Raw genomic sequence first — 20302 nt, forward strand, 5'->3', positions numbered from 1 at the left:
CAGTGATTAGATCATATTACAATTATTTTTTTATATGTTATGGTCAGAAATGCTTAGTTATTAAATTTAATTTCCTTGATTTATACTTTACTATTACGGAATCCTCTACTGTGAGAGATTTTCTTTTAAAATATCATCTAAAAATTGACTGATTCAACCAATACCCACTAATCCCAACAGCTGTCCTGGGTTTCAAACAAAACACAAGTTGTTGATAGATTTATGGTTTTGCTATGTTCAAGGTTCTAATATCAAACGTATTTTTAAAACAAGCCCTGTTTGTGAAATTGCTCTTTTAAGTTCCATTTTACAATGTTAAAATTTTTTGGAAGATTTAAAAAATAATTTCTCCTAGTGTTTAAATCCTCCATCCTATCAACACCTTCTAGTTTTACTATCAGCGTGCAATAAACATCTCTTAAGATGCATTATGTGCTAATCTACCCAATAAAAATGCAAACATAAAGATGTTAGAGGGATTGAAACCACAGTAAAATAAAGCAAATTTATTGTCTAAAAGACTTTAGAATCTATCTTGTAAAGTGTCTTCGATCACCTAAAATATACCGAGTATTTTATTACTTCATACTTGCAGACCTTTCCTGCTAAACTATAATTTGAGAATAAAAAGTATGAAGTAGTTATTATATGTTCCTATTAAGAACTAAGTTATTTAATATTAAAGTCTTGTCTACAAGGCCAACATAAATGCCCACTTATAAAATATGGGCATTCTCCCACACTTAATGCCCCACTACTGATAAAAAAAAAAATAGGAAAAAAAAATTTCTTACCAACAATTCCACTGGTTATCGTCCCCAGCGAACCCCACCTAGCAAGTCGACATCATGACATGTCAGGTCAGGGCAGCCTCAACCTCGCTTCCCTGATAGTCAGGTGATAAAAGGAAGGAGTTAAAACAGGAAAAGTACACTTGCAGATTTCTGGATAACATCTGAAAATGGTTAAAAAACAAAAACAAAACAAAACAAAAAACCCAGAGCTTCTGGTAACCTCTAAATAAAAAATACGTAAGTATATATATTTAAAAAGAAAAAAACTATTCTAGAAAGATTAACAGTAACTATTTCCAATTAAGTATTTATTATTAATTACTGACCAATACATTAAATATGCAGTATTTTTAAGGCTTGGTGTTTGCATTTCAAAATTCAGAACTAATTCACAAACTTCTAGTGCAAAAGTAAACATGCTTGGTTAGTGGATTTGTCATTCTGAATTCTCTAATCAGTCACCCAATCCACGGGCTTACTGAGAACTAAGTTAACAGAAGCTCCCATTCTTAGAGAAACATAAACACACTTATAAATCCAGTGCACTCTTTCTATAAGGCTTTTTCTTAGCTGCTCACTTAAGAGATGCTACACAATAAGGGACAACACTAACATTATCATTTCTTCCACATACTTCGCTGGTTTTAAGAATACCAGATAATTCAGTGTAACAAAATTCTCTTTGGAAAAATCGAAACTGCAAATTTTAACATATGTAGAAGTCTTTGTAACTGACAAATAAATAGCCTTATAGCAAGTATTTACTGGAAGGGTTTTGGATTTTACAAATAATACACAATTAATAAAACGTAGGTATGATTATCCAAATGGGCAGGAGGCAAATGATGTAATGAGTTTCCAGAATATTATGTGGCTTTATGCTAGGAATGGAATTTTATGTCCCTTCTTTTGGAATTTAAAATAGAATTTATTTTGATGCATGCTGATCTTTTTAAAAAGAGGGTTCACCTCCTAAGTCAGATTCCAAATGAGAGAAAAATTGTCTACTAACAGAAAGCATTGGGCTTTCTTATGCAGAATAACCCTAGTAACTAAGAAAACTGAAAAACAATTACGCTGAACTCTGCTTAAAAAAACTAACTACAGAACCATAGTAACTCAATTTCCATATCAATTGATCAAATAAACTTGATTTATTAGAAATCTGGCAACTTATTAGAAGTTTTTTGCTTTTAAAAAATTAAAACACCGTCATTTAAATACATACATTTAAGCAACTGCTATAAATGAGTGATCAAATAAAAATTAGCATTCCATTATGGGATAGGGGTGTACTTAGGTCAGTCTTAGGAGGGTACCTACAAAGAAGAGGTTGGCCTCAATATAATGTAAATATATTTCCCAACACACATTACTGTAGCAGGCTCATAAGTAAAAGCAAATGAATTAGGTTGGGGAACAAAAAAGATGGCATAAGAGCAGGAAATGAAATTTCCCAGAACTCATTAAAAAAAATTCATTAAAATAAAACAGCTAATGAAAATCTAAAATAAAGACATCCTGAATGCACATTTTTCAGGTTTATGTATTAGACTGTTAGATTTATTTCTGTGAAAAGTTAAGCTCTGAATCTCTTTTCTCTGAATGCTGCTACAGCAAGAGTTTACAAGCTATCAACAAGGGAGAAAGCTCTAAAGTGAGACTTAATGTTCAAAAAGTTGTGTTTTTCTGTGAAATAAAATAGCTACAAAAAAACCTATAAAGCAATATTAGAGGGCCATCTCTTAGACATATTTTAATAGGTGAGAGTAAAATATTATTTGCAATTAAAGGAAAGGATTTTGACGTGGAACCAAAGTTTTAGTCTTATGTTTTTGCTAGGGTTTATATTTTAGGATGGGTAGGGGAAGCACAATCAGTTACTTTTTCAGAATCACTTCTTTATCCATTCCTAATTTTCTCCATTAACTTTGTATCTGGTAACATCTAATTTTAAGAAATACAAATAAATCAAATTTTACTTGTAGATGCTTTCTTCTTTCCAAGAAAAATCAGGATTTTATTTAAGTCTAATTAAGGCTTATAGTTATAGTAACTACAAATTGTACTTTCAAAGTTTAAAAGCAGCATTTAAAGAATGTTTGGTGTCTCTACTTACATACATGGGCATAAGAAAAACAACTGGATCTAAGCTTTACCAAATAGATACCCATGTTAATTTGGAACTACTATACAACAGACTATATAATTCCTTTTTGAGTTTCCAAAAACACAAGAGGAATATTAATAAGGCCTGTTAACTTACTGAACTATATAATAAAGTGTACTTTTAAAGAGAAATGAAATATAGACTTTCATCAGTAAATATTAATTTTCTTACTTGAAATCAAAAGACAAGCCATGAAACCCAAAATATGATCTAAGCACGCTCATAAGGAATTAACTGGCTTATGATCCTGAGATCTCCTACTGCTGTCATAAAAGACACCAAACAGGAACAAAACACAAAATAATGGTGTGCCCATTTTAATTATTCCCTAAGTGGCTTATTTTTATAATTTAAAAACATTTTAGACCCACCTAGGAGTAAAACGGAAGGGAAAATTTTATGGTAATTTGAATGTGATCCAGACTTTTCTGCATTGTAAAGTTTGGATTCTTTTGTTCCTCTTATTCGCAAGCAAAACTGTCATTACAATAATTCAGAATTTCTAAAGGAAACAGGGAAATAGACGTTATAACTCGGCCAACAAAAACTTTAGCCAGGAGGGTAGTAAAAAAATAAAAGGTATTAACAGAAAGTTAGAAGTATAACTAGTGGACATTTTTAAGCCTCTCTTATAAGGCATGAGTGCTTCTCAAAGCAAATTTACGTAGCAATAGGAAATTATATTCCTAAACCAGTAACTGAAGTGGTAGTCATGATCACGTATACTACAACGGAAGTTTAGTCCGCAGTGCAATTGACGCCACAGTATTAACGTTTTTTCCTGTTATACATTCACTTATCCAGCAAATAAGGTCTTCAGTCAACAAATTATCCTTTATAGAAAGAATGTGGGTCAAAAATAAATTGCAGTCTGCTTCCCCAACCCCATTTTATTTAACGCAAATTATCCAATGCCTGCAAGAATGTTCAAAAGCGTTTGAACCTGTTTTTATAAAAATAAAGGACAAATTTTCAAAATCAGAAGAGACTATGAGAAAACACCAATCAATAAAGTGCTATTTGGAATAAATACTAGAATTTAGACTAATCCTCAGTCTGATAGCCACAATACATATTGGAATAGACAAGAAATTTTGCATGAATTTGATCACTCACATAGGCAGTTATAATTTGAAAACAATATTCCTTGCAAAGGATTACGAATAAAATAATGTTTTAGGACACAATTGAATTTGAAATAGGTAATGTTTTGAATAGATTTTTTAGTTTTATTGAAATCTTACATGAACAAGAAATTGGAAATACAATCACATCAAAGAACAAATTGTCACGGCTTTGACGTTTAAGCCAAACAAATTTTGTAGGGCAGATTTCAAAAAGGTGTGAAGTTATAACAATTTAAAAACACAGTTAACCTACTTCTAGGAATGCAAAACATACAATCATAGGTTATTTTCAATACAAGAAAACTTAAATTTGTTTGCTTTAATTTCTTAAAACTACTAAGACAAAGCACTAGCTTGTATTTTTATTTACAGCATACTCCATACTCCTGTGTAATCTATCCCAAATCCAAAAAAATGAAACTGTCCAAAACCAAAGGTTCTGCAAAATCATGATTTAACAGTGTGCTCAGCTTGTTTTTGAAGCTAAAATGAAGCCTGAAACGATAAAAGCATTGTAACCCCCAGAATAAGGGAACTCTGCAAGCCCAATAATGTCCAAGAGCATTTATGAAAAGAGGAAAAAAAAAAATAAAAAGACTTGAGTATATATACAATAGTGATTTCTTCAGCCCAATACAAATGGCAGCAAATTGCTACTTAAAGATGAAACAGTTAAGCCAATTTTTTTTTTTTGAAGAATGTAGATCTAGAGCCAATCGGATCTTGCCAATATCATTTTCAAGCCCTCACTTGTCTATTTCCACTGTTGCCCATAAGTATCCTGATAAAATTCCTGGTTGTCATTATTGTAACCATAGTTACCAGAATAGTCACCACCTTGCTGAAGCGGCTGCTGAGCGATGGGTTGGGAACCCCAGTTCTGTTGGTTGTTGGTCTGACGGCGCTTGGAATCAGGCTGGTTGTACCCATCTGCCTTTCTCTTGCCTCCTACATTGCCCCCACGATTGCCCCGAGATCCACGGGAACCACGGCCTCTCTGCTGTTGTGCAGGACCCCCTCTGCCACCCCTAGAGCCTCTTGGTGGTCCCAAAGGTGCCCCCCTCTGTGAATAGCCAGCTCTACCTCTTGGAGGTGGTGCTCCCCGCCCCCTTGGTGGTGGTGGAGCACCTCGCCCTCCCCTTCCTCCTCCTCTTCCTCTTACTGCATAGCCATCATCATAGCCGTAGTAGGGATCTTCATAGCCTCCACGATAGTCGTGATAATCATAACCATAGTAATCATCATAGTAATCTTCATAGCCATAGTAATCTGGAGGGTAGCCATATCCACCTCTCCCCCCACCACGACCCCGACCTCTAATTGGAGGTGGCATACGAGGAGGAGGGTGATAGTAATAATCTTCATACCTAGCGATGGAGGGAACGGAGAAAAGAAAAAACAAATTAGCTTACTTCAAGACTATTAAGTTGATCTCTATTTCCAACTTATTCTTTGTTCAGAGATGTATTTACTAAAATGTAGACTCACGCAGTGCTTCTGGAAGCCTGTCTAGCAGCTTGGCGCTCTTTCCTTTTCTTGTCTGGTGGCTTGGCTAAGACTATTTCAATTTCTTCCCCTTCTATTTCCTTGCCATTCATTTCATCCATGGCCTATACAAAATTACAAAAATAAATTTATTTTGCAAGTAAAAATAATACTTTAAAACATAATTACATAGACATACCTGTGCCAATTAATAAAAAATTTACTTCACAACTATTTTAATTGGCAAAAGAATCTAGCCACGAAGAAAAAAATACAAAGTACTTATTTCCCTCAATCTTACCTTCTTACATGTAAATTATATTGAAAACAAAACTGATGTCCTATTCTTATATTTAAAAAAATAAATGGGCTTCCAGAGCTGCCTATCACTGCTCCTTAATCCCGAATAACTAACCTCTCAAGGTTGAGCCATACCAAAGAAGCAAATCCCCATCTGGGAAAAGTGCCGTAATTAACACAAACTTTTCAGGACTCAAATTTTAAAATAAAAACATGACATTCAACATGTGAATCTGAAACTGCTCTTCCATAAAAATCTTAAAGATCTGAAAGACAAATGAGGTTACTGAATGAGGTTATCAGTTAAACTGAACAAGAACCAAAAAATGCCTAGGTTTCCTCCACAACACTTCACCTAAACATACTTCACCTGAACAGTTAAGAGCAGAGCCCGGAACTGGCGTGGACTGATGGAAGACTTGAGTATTCACCTGGAAAGCAGTAATCAAAAGCATCCTATGCTCTAGTCCTTTATCTATGTTGTTCCACCTAACAGCCTCTGCCATACATCCAAGTTCAAGTAACTCAGTAACAAAATACCTCACCTCCTTGCCACAGCCTTTCTGCTTCCCTACCCAAACGCTTTTCTATCTGGACAAACAGAATAAAATGCTCTATACATAAAGAACATTCAGAGATTTACAAGCATCTAGACAAAGATTAAATCAGTCCTCCTCTACATACTAACTGCTCCCCTTTACCACATTAGCTTTTGGCTACTTCACCTAAAGCAACTAAGTAAGTCCACAGAAGTTCCCCAGTTGCTGATATATTTTGTAATTTCAGAGACTTCTTTGGCAAACCACCCTACCAGTTTTTACACTTCTTTTCAATTAGAGACAACCAGTTATTTAATAACAACTGAATGAAAAGTATTTAGAAGGTATCAATTAGTAATAACAACTGAATGAAAAGTATTTAGAAGGTATCAATCAGTTATCCGAGTTTCATACCACTGGCAATTTCAGAAACCAAGCATTAAATTCTGCACTAAGCTGTGAATTTTGTAAGCAATGCTGTCTCACTAATTAGCTTTCATCAAAAAGCAAACCAAAAAATTCTAACTAGTCCAAAGATTCTATGAGGCACACTTTAAAGCAAATATCCTGGGCAGGAAACAGAAACTGCTCGAATTAGAGGGGGCGCCACTCCAACAGACCAATGCAGAAAAAGGACCAGGCCTGAGTCATTGAGGATCTTGAACCTACCTCCCCAAATAAAAAACTTTTGTTAGTATTTTGTCTTCTCTCCCCCACTGGGAAAGGTAAGAGGAACAAGAAACTACAAATTTTACCCATGAAAGATGCTGCTGATCCATTATCAGCAGAAAACAGCACAGGTATTCAGGTTTTACCCTCTAGCCACCACATGAAAATACTTTTTTCACACCTTTCATTACTATCATCAAATCGACTATTATATGCAAGAAATAGACCTCTAACAACTACTGAAACCAGCAACACAGTTAATACTATTGGAATTCTCCAATGACTGAAGAAAGGCAAATCTATGAAGGACTAACCACTCTCTCAGAACCCATCTGCTGAATTCGATATGCTGTACTGTGTGTGAAGTCAGGTACACTACTCTGGGTCTTTCACAGGTCTACCAACTAAGGTAAACAAAGTAGTTACAATACAATTCATTACCTCTTTACCATTTACAGCAGCTAATTACTATACCTTGTAATATTTCCAGGGCATCATGCTATCAAATCTTAGGCTTACAAAAAATACAGAGATTAAAAATAACTTGCCTGAAATCACAAACCCAGTTAGTAATAATCAGGCTTTGAAATATGAAATCTTACCTGTTACACTACTACCACTTCACAGATTATTAAAAGAAAGTTCCAGAGTTCGGGAAAAGCTGAAAACCAATTTTATTTCAGTTTTTAAAGTCATCTTACGTGTTTAGTGAGTTTCAACAACAAAATTCAAATATCACGAAGCAAAATTTCAAAATCTCTACCTTAACAGCTGCTCCTCTGTCTTCAAAATGAACAAATGCATAATCTTTCAACTTCTTCACTCGCTCGAGTTTTCCAAATTCAGAAAATGACTTTTCCAGTATTTCTTCTGTCACTGTAGTAGCCAAGTTTCTCACAAATAAAACTTTCACCTAATACAACAAATACACAAAATTGGCAATGGCTACTTAATTTTAGCTGAAGTCTTATGTTAAGGTATTTCTTCCTATCCTCACAGCAGGCTTTCCTTCTCAAAAACATTAAATAATAAAGGTGCATCACAGAAAGTATAAAAATTGACAAGAAAATTATTCTGTCAGTTACCAATTTATATAGATTATTGGTTCCTTCTCCTGCCCTGTCATTAAAGTAACTAACACTGGGGTGGCCTGGGTGGCTCAGTCGGTTAAGTATCTGCTTTCGGCTCAGGTCATGATCCCAAGGTGCTGGGGCTGAGCCCCACATATGGGTCTCTGCACAGTGGGGAGCCCGCTTCTCCCTCTCTCTCTGCTGCTTTCCCTGCCTGTGCTGTCAAAATAAATAAATAAAATCTTTAAAAATAAATTCTAAAAAAAAATAAATAAGAAAGTACCTAACACTGAATAGAACCTTCAAGGAACCAACAGGAAATTACTAAGTTAATTCACAAATTTAACAGGTCCCTAAGTACCAACTGAAACAACATGTTTTGGGGTTTTGCTCCCCCCCCGAACTAAGTTAATTCTAAAGTTCGAATGAAAAAAATAAACAAGAATAGTCAGGAAAAAAATTAACAAAATTCAGAGACTAGCCCTACCAGATATAACAAACTATAATGCTTAAATCACTGAAACAGTATAGTGTTCACTTGGATAAAAATAAGAGTTGGGGGGGGTGCCTGGCTGGCTTAGTCAGAGGGGCATGTGACTCTTGATCTCAGGGTTGTGAGTGCGAGCCCCACATTGGGTGTAAAGATTACTTAAAAATAAGATCTTAAAAAAAAAAGTTGGATTCATACCTCAGACTATATACCAGGATAAATTCCAAATAGATCAAAAATTTTAAAAGGGGTGGACAGGGGTAGAGATGGGGAGAGACAGAAAAATATTAAAAGAAAATAAAGGTGGGGCGCCCAGATGGCTCAGTTGGTTAAGCATCTGCCTTTGGCACAGGCCCTGATTGGGATTGAGCCCACGTCCGGCTCTCTGCTCTGCTTCTCCCTCTCCCTCTGCCTGCTGCTCTCCCTCCTTGTGCTCTTTTTCTGTCAAACAAATAAATAAAATCTTAAAAAAAAAAGAAAGAAAATAAAGATAATTCCTTTACATAACACTGCTCCAAGGAAGGCTTTGTGATTTAAAATCTATTATATAAAAGAGTGATAAAATTCAACTACTAAAAATAAATGGCTTTCACATGGCAAAAAGTGCCAGAAGTGGAGCCAAAAGACAAATGACTTCTATCACAAAGAGTTAATCTCTATTTTTTTAATATCAGAGCTCCAGAAAATAAGAAAAAGCTTAATGGAAAACTGAAAAGAAAGATATGCAAAATTCAAGAATACCAGGCTCATACAAAGAAACACAAATGGTCCTTCAACATATTAAAAACTTAAACCCAAATCATTATGGCTTTGAGATATATCATTTACCTAACTGGCAAAATCCAAAAATATGATCATACACTACTTTGACAAGGATGAGGAAAGTAGGCCTCTTGTATTTTGCTGGTGGGAGGGTAAATCGGTACAGGGGGAATATGGCAATATCTTAATAATTACAGATGCATGTACTCTGTGGCCCACAATTCTATCTCTGAGAATCTATCCTACAGATATATCTGCACTTTTATCAACTGACAAGATACAAGCTAATTCACCACAGTATTGTAGTAATAAAAGATCAGAAACAACCCAGTGCCCCGCCAGTTGAATATAGTATAGTAGATCTACACAAGGGAATATTATATGGCCATAAAAATGAGGAAGTGCTCTAAGCGGATATGAAGAGACTGCCAAGATAAACTGTTGGTAAGACATTTCCCCCTTTTTTACATCTCTGAAATAGGGATCCAACTTACAGTCAATGTGACATGCAAGCACTGTGTCATAATTGAATTGGCAACATTAAATAATTTCTTAGTGGTACACATAATAATGGTATACTACCTTAGAGCTAATAAACTAGGACAGTGGATAAAGAAAATATAAATCAGTGAATGCAGTAGGTTACCTGTAACCGTCAGGTAAAAAGTCGGGAAAGTAAGAATAAATACTCATATTTGCCTGTATCTGGTCTACTAAAACTGGGTGTGTACTGGGTCCAAGGGAATGCAGTAGATGGAGCTAGGTACAAGTGGGACTTCTTTGTCTATACCTTTCTACATATTTTTGATTTTTGAACTAAGGAACTGTATTACCTATTCAAAGAAAAGAAATTAACACATCCACTGAATAAATTGTTACCTCAGATAAAGGGGTGTATTTGGGGGAAGGTATTGATTCAAGAGGGGGAAATCTAACACTGTCCACCTCCACCTTCTTTATTTTTCCAGTATTGTCAGAGAGGTCAAACTCTGTTATACAGGCCTCAGTTGGTTTACTGTTTTTTTAAACTCAACACAGATCTTTTTTTCTTTTCTGAGATGAAACCAAAACACACTACATAAAAATTACTCAACAGGAAAAAGTCCCTTTAAGAAAAGATACATGTATGCTCTTAGATTTTGGCTGATTATAAAACTGACCCAACTTGGCAAAAAATCTTCAATGGATTACAACACTGATAATGTTAACAGCAGAAGGGTAGAACACCCACCCTCCAATTCAGAAAATAATAAAGGAATCAGTATTAGTCAATCAAATTTATTCAATCAGTATTAAGTTTACAGAGGCCTCCTTTTCATTCTGAAAGTTGCTTATGATCTAGGTATAGTTCTTAGAATAAAATGTTGAGGTTTTCTAATCCTATAAAAGTTTAGGATGCAGGGGCGCCTGGGTGGCTCAGCTGGTTAGGCAGCTGCCTTCAGCTCAGGTCATGATTCTGGAGTCCCGGGATCAAGTCCCACATCGGGCTCCCCCGCTCAGTGGGGAGTCTGCTTCTCCCTCTGACCCTCCCCCTCTCATGCTCTCTCTGTCTCCCATTCTCTCTCTCAGATAAATAAAATCTTAAAAAAAAAAAAAAAAGTTTAGGATGCATTTCAATCTGAAAGGTTACAAGAGGTATGTGAAAAGTGTCGAAACAAATCACCAGGGCGCCTGGGTGGCTCAGTTGGTTAAGCAACTGCCTTCGGCTCAGGTCATGATCCCAGGGTCCTGGGATCGAGTCCCACATCGGGCTCCCTGCTCAGTGGGGAGCCTGCTTCTCCCTCTGACCCTCTCCCCTCTCATGCTGTTTCTCTCTCTCTCAAATAAATAAAATCTTTAAAAAAAAAAAAAAAAAAAAACAAACAAATCACCAGCTATACTACACTTTAGATTTTCTGGGAATTTTATTTGCCACTTATAATGTGTAATATATTTATACTGCTATTTTAAACATGTTTTTACAGAAAAAGCAATACAAACTTTATTCAGTTTCCACAAGGCGGTTCGAAATTTTAAGGGTTCTTAACAGATTTACCCAACTCCAACAGAGGACATTAAAGTTCAATAGGTTTGCCCAAAGTCACAATTGTATTAGAAGAAACAAATGGAATTAAAATCAAGTTAGTAAAAAATAAAAATAAAAAAAATCAGAGCTATTTAAATTCCCAGTCCCTTTCCTTAACACAAATCTACTCAAGGAATATGAGAAAAAGACACTAAGCAGCACATCTGAGAACCTCTCTGGTTCATTCTCAGTGATCTTCTCTAAACCGAAGATGTCTCTGCCTACAAAACTTGATCACACTGGTATAAACTGGGGCTCTCCTCCAAACTAATTAGAGTGAAGACTACCTGCTCAGAACCTGGAATAAAAAGCTTCAGAGAAAGACTTCTCAGTCTAGGAGAATCCAACCACCAATTTATGGTCATCACAGAGTTGCTGCCTCACCAAGAAGAGAAGAGACATACCAAAATACTCAAAAATTCACTAAAAACAGCAGAGATGCAACTGTGATCAGTCCCTTCAATTCCGGGAATCACCCAAAGGAAAGCCTAACAATCAGGACTCATGGCACCATTATTTACCAGGCAGAGATCAAGGCATTGCAAACATAAGGCTTAGGAGGAAAGTGAGGGCCTGCCACAGGACCTGCCACGCATATTTTGCCAATATCACATAACAGCAAACATGATAACCCTTTGCCTTTTTTCATGGAGACGATAGTCTAAAGGAACTTAATAATGAATTTAAAAAAGAAACAAAAAAGAAAAATCAGTTATAAATCTAAATAAATTATCAATGGCTATGTAATAAAAGTCGTAGTATGGTCAATGAAGATTACAATTCATAATCTCCAAAAAACATTACTTCTGTCTTTATTCAACAAGACCCTGTCTTTTTTTTAAACCTCTGTATCCCTCCTACTGCCTAGCACTAAACAAATTCTCAGTGTATGTGGAAATACTTAAGGAATTTCATTTCAGTTCCTTTTGCACATTTAATCTCCAGGAAAAGGGATGATTAATAGAAATTTCTAGATACCAAGACAGACTACTAAGTTTGGTATTAAAGCAGATCCTAGAATTAAGATCAAGAGCTATAATCTGTATTTATCATAAAACTTTTAAAAGTTGAGCTTTACTCTGAGTATGAAATTTAAATAATAATCTCACCCCCATCCCAAGCAACTGCATTTACCTTAGCCATGACTTCTGGATCTGGTTCTTCCACAGGGTCAGCCCATTCAACTGTAACTACATTTCCCCATACTTTTACTTTTCCACTCATCAGCCGGCGTCTGGCTTGTGCTGCTGACTTGTGATCCTCATATTCAAGGAAGCAGAACCCCCGATTCTTCTTTTTGTCATCGGGTTGATGATAGAGAATAACGTCCACCAAACCCTCTGTTAAACCAACAGCCAGATATATAAGCCAAAAGCATCCACCACACATCTAGCGATTAGGCAGACCTAAATCCATTTGCCAAAGAGCAAAAAATATTGAAGAAGCCTCAAAATGATTCCCTAATTACCTAGTAGACAATTAAATCAGCATTGTTAGATATGGATTGTGAAACAATATTTTATGTTTCTTTTTAATTTTTTCGGGGTCCTGAGGGTACAGCCATAAACAACAGGTCCAGTTACTGTATTCTGATGTATAACATTCTACCATGTTTTAGAGTGTTTGACACAACATGACCTTGTAATTTATAAAAACACTACCAAGGAATTTAAAAATCAAATCATTAATATAAATTGAAAAGAACTTACATTCAACCAAGTAATCATGACCAAAAATCATCCTTGGATCTAACTTAAAAGTTACTGTTTTTACCAAGAATGAAAATGATTGCTGGGGCATCTGGGTGGCTCAGTTGGTTAAGCGTCTGCCTTCAGCTCAGGCCATGGTCCCAAGGTCCTGGGATCAAGCTCCACGTCAGCAGAGTCTGCTTCTCTCTCTCCCCCTTCCTCTGCCCCCACCCCCAGCTCATGCTGAATCTCTCATGCTCTCGCTCTCAAATAAATAAATAAAATCTTTAAAAAAAAGAAAATGATTGCTAAATATTGGTGTCCCCCTGTTTTTGGTCCTGTGTTCTCATCTTCCCACATATGTCCTTTCTAGGTAGTATCAGCTAGGTTGTATTTTTAAAAGCTATCTATATCCTTAAGAATGCTTACATTTTATTTCTAGTCCAGACTTAAAGACATTTCAAATTTAGCACGTCCAAAATTGCAGTTACCGCTCCCCAAATCTGTCTTATCTACTTCCCTATCTAATAAATAGTACCATCTCCTGGTTCTCAAGCCAGAAACTGAAGACTCATTCTTTATTTCTTCCTTTACTTTCTTTCCTTTATTCCCCTACCCAATTCAGAGCCCATCTACTTCCTTCCACCTTCACAGCTATTACCCTAGTCCAATCTTCCATCCAAACTACTGTGATAGCCTCAACTGACTGATTAGCTTCTACTCTGAAGCCCTTCTAAACCATTATCCATATGGCAGTAGAGATAATATTCTGTAAACATGAAACAGATGTTACTCCCTGCTTGAGATCTCTAAATACTGTCTCATTCTACAAAAATTAAATCTAAACTCCTTACAAGTCACAAAAGCCTTGCCTACTTCATCTAATTTTACAGTGTTTTAACAATACTGGCCTTTTCTCAGTTCCTGTAATACACCAAGTTCTTTCTTGCCTCAGAGACTTAGCATGTGTTGCTCTCTTGGAATGCACATCCCTCTGCTCTTTGTTATGCTACATCCTCCTCATTCTTCAGGTCTTGCTTGAAATGTCATCTTATCAGAAAAGCCTTCCATAACCATCAAAAGCGGGATAATAGCTATTCTCTAGCTAGTATCCTTTATTTCCCTCTTCTCAGTGCTCACCACAATGTGTAAATATTTCTTTAATTTTTTTGTCTTATCTCCTTTTCCAGAATGTAAGCCCTACAAGGGCAGAAAATAGATCTTATTCACCACTGTATCCCAGCACATAACACAATGCCACCACTTTAATAGGCACTGGATAAACACCTGCTGAAGGAATGAATAAATGGGTAAGAAGCGAGAAAGGAGCTGACAGGTAATAAAGTGATGAGGTCAAAGAACTGCACCATCTGGAGCCTGTGACCAACACAACTGTGATGGATAGTGGCAGTGGTTACAAAGTAGAACGCTAGAAATCAAGATTTTGGAGTGGGTAGAATTTCTGGCAGCAAGATCCAGAATGTGATCTGGATGTGGGGGAGCTGAAGTAAAGAACTGGAGATGAGGTGGTCATAAAACTAGGAGGCTAGGGGACTGGACAGTCATCCATGTACATACATGTTAAAAGTACGACAAATAAGTCAATTTAGGGCAGAAGAGAAAGACTATGAGCCAAAAGCAATCTTCAATTAATGAAAGACTGAATCCAGAAGAGCAACAGATGACAGCATCAAGGAAGGAGAAAGGACAGTTTATCTGGAGGACAAAAACATGGCTTTTATGAGGGGAAGTAATGGTCTAAATCAGTGTTTTTTAGACCATAGCTAGAATGAGTGTTTCTCTACCCACATTTAAAAAAAATGAAATGGTACAGGAAAGATCACACTAAATCATGTAAAATAAGTCAAAGTACAGTTCTGTTAATTTTGTTTCAGTTATAAATGTATATAGACCTGTGATGTAAAATGTACTTCTCAATCAACTCCATGGATTTAGAATTGGAAATTTTGAAAAATTTGATTTAGACAAGGCAACACGGAGGAGGAGGAGAAAAATGCTCATCCTCTTGGCCCGAAAGCACACTGAATGCTGGCGAGCCTTCACTGGAGGGCTACAAGGCAAAGACTCCGGCAAAAGCTAAGGATCAATTAAGGCACAAATGTAAGGGGACATTCCAAGAAATTAAGGATATAAGGGAACATGCTTAGACCAAACCACAGTAAAGCAGAAAGGAGGCAATTTACACACTGAAGATTTAAATTTTTAGATTAATATACACTTCCTTTTGTACTTATAAATAGTACCACATATTTCCCAAAACTAACTTCTACTAAATACATTTTTGTTTTACCTGTGACTTTACTGAATTCTTCCAGAATGTTTTCCTTGGTCTTATTCTTCGGAATTGATCCAACAAAAAGCCTGTTGTTTGCCACAGAAATGCACACTCCAAGGTGTTTACCAGGGCGAATTTCATAGCTGTCACACTGCAAGGAAGAAAAGAACCAGATACCCCACAACCATCCCAAACTCAGGACAACTGATCTCAACCTAAAAAATTCAACAATATAAGGTCAAACACTTCCTGCTTCACAAACTCACCAAGTTCCCTCATGCTTACCATTATAAAAATGTGTATTTTAAAACTTGTTACAGTCTCTCATCTTAGTTTGGTTTTGTTAACTTTCACTGCTCTTCTGGATATAAATGACTCAGTTATTCACTTTATTTTTAAAAATACCTTATGCCATATTTCAATGTTATGTATCTGAAAAATTTTCCAGAGAATTTCAGAAAAAGTACCCAAGACTGATCATTCAGGATTCTTGGAAATAAAATTAGATACACATAAGCCAAAAGCAAAATAACAATAAAGAGTTAACAACTATGTATAATCAATAAAAAGAAATTCAGAAGAATTTCACATTCTACACAAAACACAGTATTCTGAATGTATACATGAAAAGTTTTAAACTGCACAAACACAATACCTTCAAAATTATAGGAAATGATAGGAAATAAAAAAGGCTTTATTTAAATCACTATGGTGATAGTTTCCTTGATAAACTTTAGCTTGTTAGACTTTCACATTACTTACCCATTACCTTACTAAAAGATACGTGATTATTAAAAAATAAAAATCTCCATACATTGCCAAAAATGAGAAAATAAAGCTTTGAAAATTTCTCCGTAAAAACAAGTTGGAAGGAAAAGTTCTTAATAAAAACTAAAATCTGGGTCAAGCTAGAAGTGGAACTAATTTAGAAGTGATTCATGAAACCCAAAGCCCTGGTGAAAGAGATACACATTCTAGAAGGACTGGAACTAGACAAAGTGAGGCTTTTAAATGTCTGGAAAGAGTACGCAAAAACAACGACATGGTTATTTTAAGTTACTGAGATGGTTGTACCAACACAGGCATGAAAATATTTCTCATTTGCAGGACTCTGTTACAACTACTGCTACTAGTAGTAGCAGTACTATTGTACTACTAAGTACAAAGGGTAAAAGGAAATTACTAGATTACAGAAGATGGGCTATAAAATAGTAAAAAAGGAGAGAAAGACTGAAGGCAGAGAAGACTGAAGGGCCTGAAAACAAAATATAGAAAAGAACAGGCATATACTTAGAAAATAAACTGTATGATTAGGTGGTGACAAAAATAAGAGAGTCTCAATCATTTCCTGAATTGTGTCCTAAAAGTCACTGTCACCCCGTTATGTTCCCCAGAATCCATCCCAGCCTTCATTACACTTTTAAGAATCTTGTCCTAAAGTTTAACAGTAACAATTCATATCTTTTTTGCCTAAAATCCAGAGAACTGCAGAAGGCAAATATTCAAATGAAACTTTAGCCACTAACCAAATAGTTCTTGGGTATTTTCATTCTTTTTTACTTGTATAATCAGAAAAAATAGAGCAAAGGTCACATATCAACTTTACCAACATCTAACCATGCAAAGAAAAAAACTAAAGAAAATGAAACAATGTTAACTGCAAACATTTTTAATTGAGGTGATTTGCCACTAGACAGTGGCATTTGTTTATCACATACCAGTTTAACAGCCTCCTGTGCAGCTTCCTTTCCACAAAAGGTGATAAATGCATACCCTCTGTTCTGACCAGACAGTGGATCCATCATAAGACGTAGATCCCAAATGGGACCAGCCTTTTCAAAAAGGGGTACCAACTCATCCTCATATAAATCTCTTGGTATTTTACCTACAAAGACCTGAAATAAAATCTCTGTATTAGAACCACAATGTAAGCATTTTAGAGCCATAAAGCCTAACAATCTTTCTTCTAAGGGGCTAGGGGCACAAAGATAAGGAGGAATGAGGACAATTTGAATCTTTAGGAGTTAACCCTAATGTTTATTATAATGACCTTAGGGTCATTAACATAGAACAATATTCTATACTGAAAAATGGACAATGATTAATAAGAGTGTGCAAAATCTGTACAAACAACTCTAAATTTTTATTTTTATAGTTTCACAAAAACAGAATAAAGGATACATGTATGTATCTTTGGGAAACATGATATCTGCATTTTTATAAAAACAATAATTAAATAAAGACTGTAGTGGTCTTCCTCAAGTTTTCTCGATTCTAGGGGTGCCTGGGTGGCACAATCAGTTAAGTGTCTGACTCCTGCTTTTGGCTCAGGTCATGATCTCAGGGTCGTGAGACTGAACCCTGTGGCGGGCTCCACGCTCAGCATGGAGCATGCTTAAGTTTCTCTCGCCCTCTGTCCCTCTGCCCCGCATGGTTCTCACTCTCTTCCTCAAATATATAAATCTTAAAAAAAGTAATTACTAAAAAAAATTATGTAATAAGGATTAAATTATAATATACAATAAATTAAAATTAAACAATCAAAAACCTTCTCAGTAGTTAGTATCAGACCACAATTTCTTCAAGCTTCCACCACCTCGGCAACATTAAAGACAATCTTTTACGTTAAAACATTTGCAATCCACATGCAGTCTTTTATTTAAAGATTTATTTGAGAGGGAGAGAATCTCAAGCAGACTCCCCACTGAGTAGGGAGCCAGACACAGGGCTCGATCTCACGACCCTCAGATTATGACCTGAGCCAAAACCAAGAATCAGACACTTAACTGACCGAGCCACCCAGGCGCCCCCACAGGCAGCCTTAAAGATTAAGTCAGTGTCTGCATTTGAGATGAATTTTTTTTTTTTTAAATTTTATTTATTTGTCAGAGAGAGAGAGAGAGAGAGAGAGAGCGTGCTAAAGCAGGAGCAGCAGCAGGCAGAGGGAGAAGCAGGCTCCCCGCCGAGCAAGGAGCCCAATGCAGGGCTCGATCCCAGGACCTTGGGATCATGACCTGAGCTGAAGGCAGATGCTTAACGACTGAGCCACCCAGGCGTCCCTAGAGATAATTTTTCTAGTGAAACTCATCTACATCATTTCATATTCTGAAAAATGACCTGATTAGTGAAACACCAATCCAAAAGATGCCCAAATTATTACTGGATATTGCTTCTGACGTTAAATTAAGCTCTATAACTGTGCTAAGACAATCCTTTTCAAAATAATTAGATTTACCTTCACTGCTGTCTGGTAAAACTCCTTTTGAATCCCTAGCATAATTTTCACATAACAGCTATTCAATCCTTCTGTCTCTAGTCTCCAATCCTCATTCACTAAGTCATTCCAAGGAGACCATGTATGAAAGTCAGTGGTTTCCTCATATTCTTTCCTCTCAGCCTTAAAAACATTCTCAGAATCTATTTCTATTTCTTTATACCGCAGAAAAAGAGATTTATTTCCTTTCCAGGGTTAACTCCTTAACCGTAATAACAAAGCCCATTTCTTCACACCACCTTCTCCTGGAAATAACTGCAAACTTTTATTTCTTCAACTCTATTTTGCTAAGTACATCCTTCCAAACATGCCACATCTCCCATAACAAAACAAAACGCAAACAAGAAATATTTACCCATTTATCTTTCCTTTCACTTTCAAATGCTTTGAACACATGGCCATGTCTTTTATTTCACTCATGCAGTTATTCAACCCATCTACCATATCCTTAGTACCATACAGCTACAAAGTATAAGACATCTAAGGCATCATCTGTGCAATATCCCCACAGAACCATATTTCTAACAAAAACTCATTCTGGAGAGCCCTTGGCCATCTATGCTCTCTCTTTAACTACAACACTGGCTTCTTCCTCTAACACTAAGCTGCATACCCAAATGTCACTAATGGACTTCAAATGACTAAATTCGTCTTTTTTCCCTCAGTCTCATCTTGCCTTCTCGGTAAGCAATAACATTGGTGATGCTGCCTCCTAAAAATTCTCTTCCCTTCAATTTTTACAATCCTCCACTAGCCTGGTCTTTTTACCTTTAATTATATCCCTATCCTTTCCATGGTGATTCTCCTACTCACCTAATAACAGCCTGCATGTTTCCCAAAGTTATGGCTCTATCTCATCTTCCCTGTATTTCCTTCATTTCCAAAGATCATATCCATTCCCCAAGTCTATATCTATTTAGTCATCTCTCACATCTCCATCCTAAAACCTAATTTTATAATTCCAACTTCATTTGGAAGCATTTCCTCTTGGCTGTCCTAATTTTACTTCAAATCATCAATAAATAGCAATGTCATTTATTTGTTTTTTCACTATAGATGTATATATAGATATGAATGACTGTATATGTGAATAGTACTAATAGTGATTTATCAATGCATGAAAAAACTGTTATAATTTTATTCTTTTTCTTTAATTATATTTCCTAAATATTCTACCATAGATATAACAGATTTGTAACAAATGTTTTTTTCCAAAAATCAAAATAAGTAAAACCCACCCCTGTCAACCACTTCCTTTGATTTTCCTCATTTCGCTCCTCCCTCCACCCCCCAAGATTATCAAGGAAATAATACTTTCATAAACTTAAATCTCAGCTATTCTGAATCCCTCCGATTCCTATCCATACCCAATTAATCTTCTAAGTACCAGCGTGAAGTTGTTCCAATAAATAATACCTAGCCCACATAGCAACTGACTTCCAACCTACTCATAGAACTTGTCCAAACTTTTCATGAGACATGGAATTCCATATACCTTGAACTCATATGCCATGTATTTTTCTAAGTTCTAGAGATAACAGTGAATACCACAAACTAAGGTCTAAGGATTCAT

At 36.0% G+C, this 20302-nt stretch overlaps 1 protein-coding gene across 6 annotated transcripts in view; it reads right to left on the minus strand.

Moving 5' to 3' along the window:
* Nucleotides 1-4156: 4156 nt before the first annotated feature.
* Nucleotides 4157-20302, minus strand: part of HNRNPR (heterogeneous nuclear ribonucleoprotein R) — a 31911-nt gene continuing 15765 nt past the window's right edge. For 2 of the 6 annotated variants that reach the window (XM_027603768.1, XM_027603742.1), the window contains 6 exons: nucleotides 17174-17350; nucleotides 15471-15606; nucleotides 12606-12811; nucleotides 7848-7997; nucleotides 5580-5701; nucleotides 4180-5458 (listed from right to left, as the gene is read on the minus strand). In XM_027603768.1, coding sequence (XP_027459569.1) covers nucleotides 4846-5458; nucleotides 5580-5701; nucleotides 7848-7997; nucleotides 12606-12811; nucleotides 15471-15606; nucleotides 17174-17350 — 1404 coding nt within the window. In that variant the 3' untranslated portion in view covers nucleotides 4180-4845. Of the gene's footprint in view, nucleotides 5459-5579; nucleotides 5702-7847; nucleotides 7998-12605; nucleotides 12821-15470; nucleotides 15607-17173; nucleotides 17351-20302 lie in introns of all 6 variants that reach the window. The other 4 variants (XM_027603759.1, XM_027603734.1, XM_027603727.1 and 1 more) reach the window with 3 other exon arrangements.

The sequence above is a fragment of the Zalophus californianus genome, chromosome 4 (genome assembly GCF_009762305.2).
Source record: "Zalophus californianus isolate mZalCal1 chromosome 4, mZalCal1.pri.v2, whole genome shotgun sequence".
In the NCBI taxonomy this organism is placed as follows: domain Eukaryota; kingdom Metazoa; phylum Chordata; class Mammalia; order Carnivora; family Otariidae; genus Zalophus; species Zalophus californianus.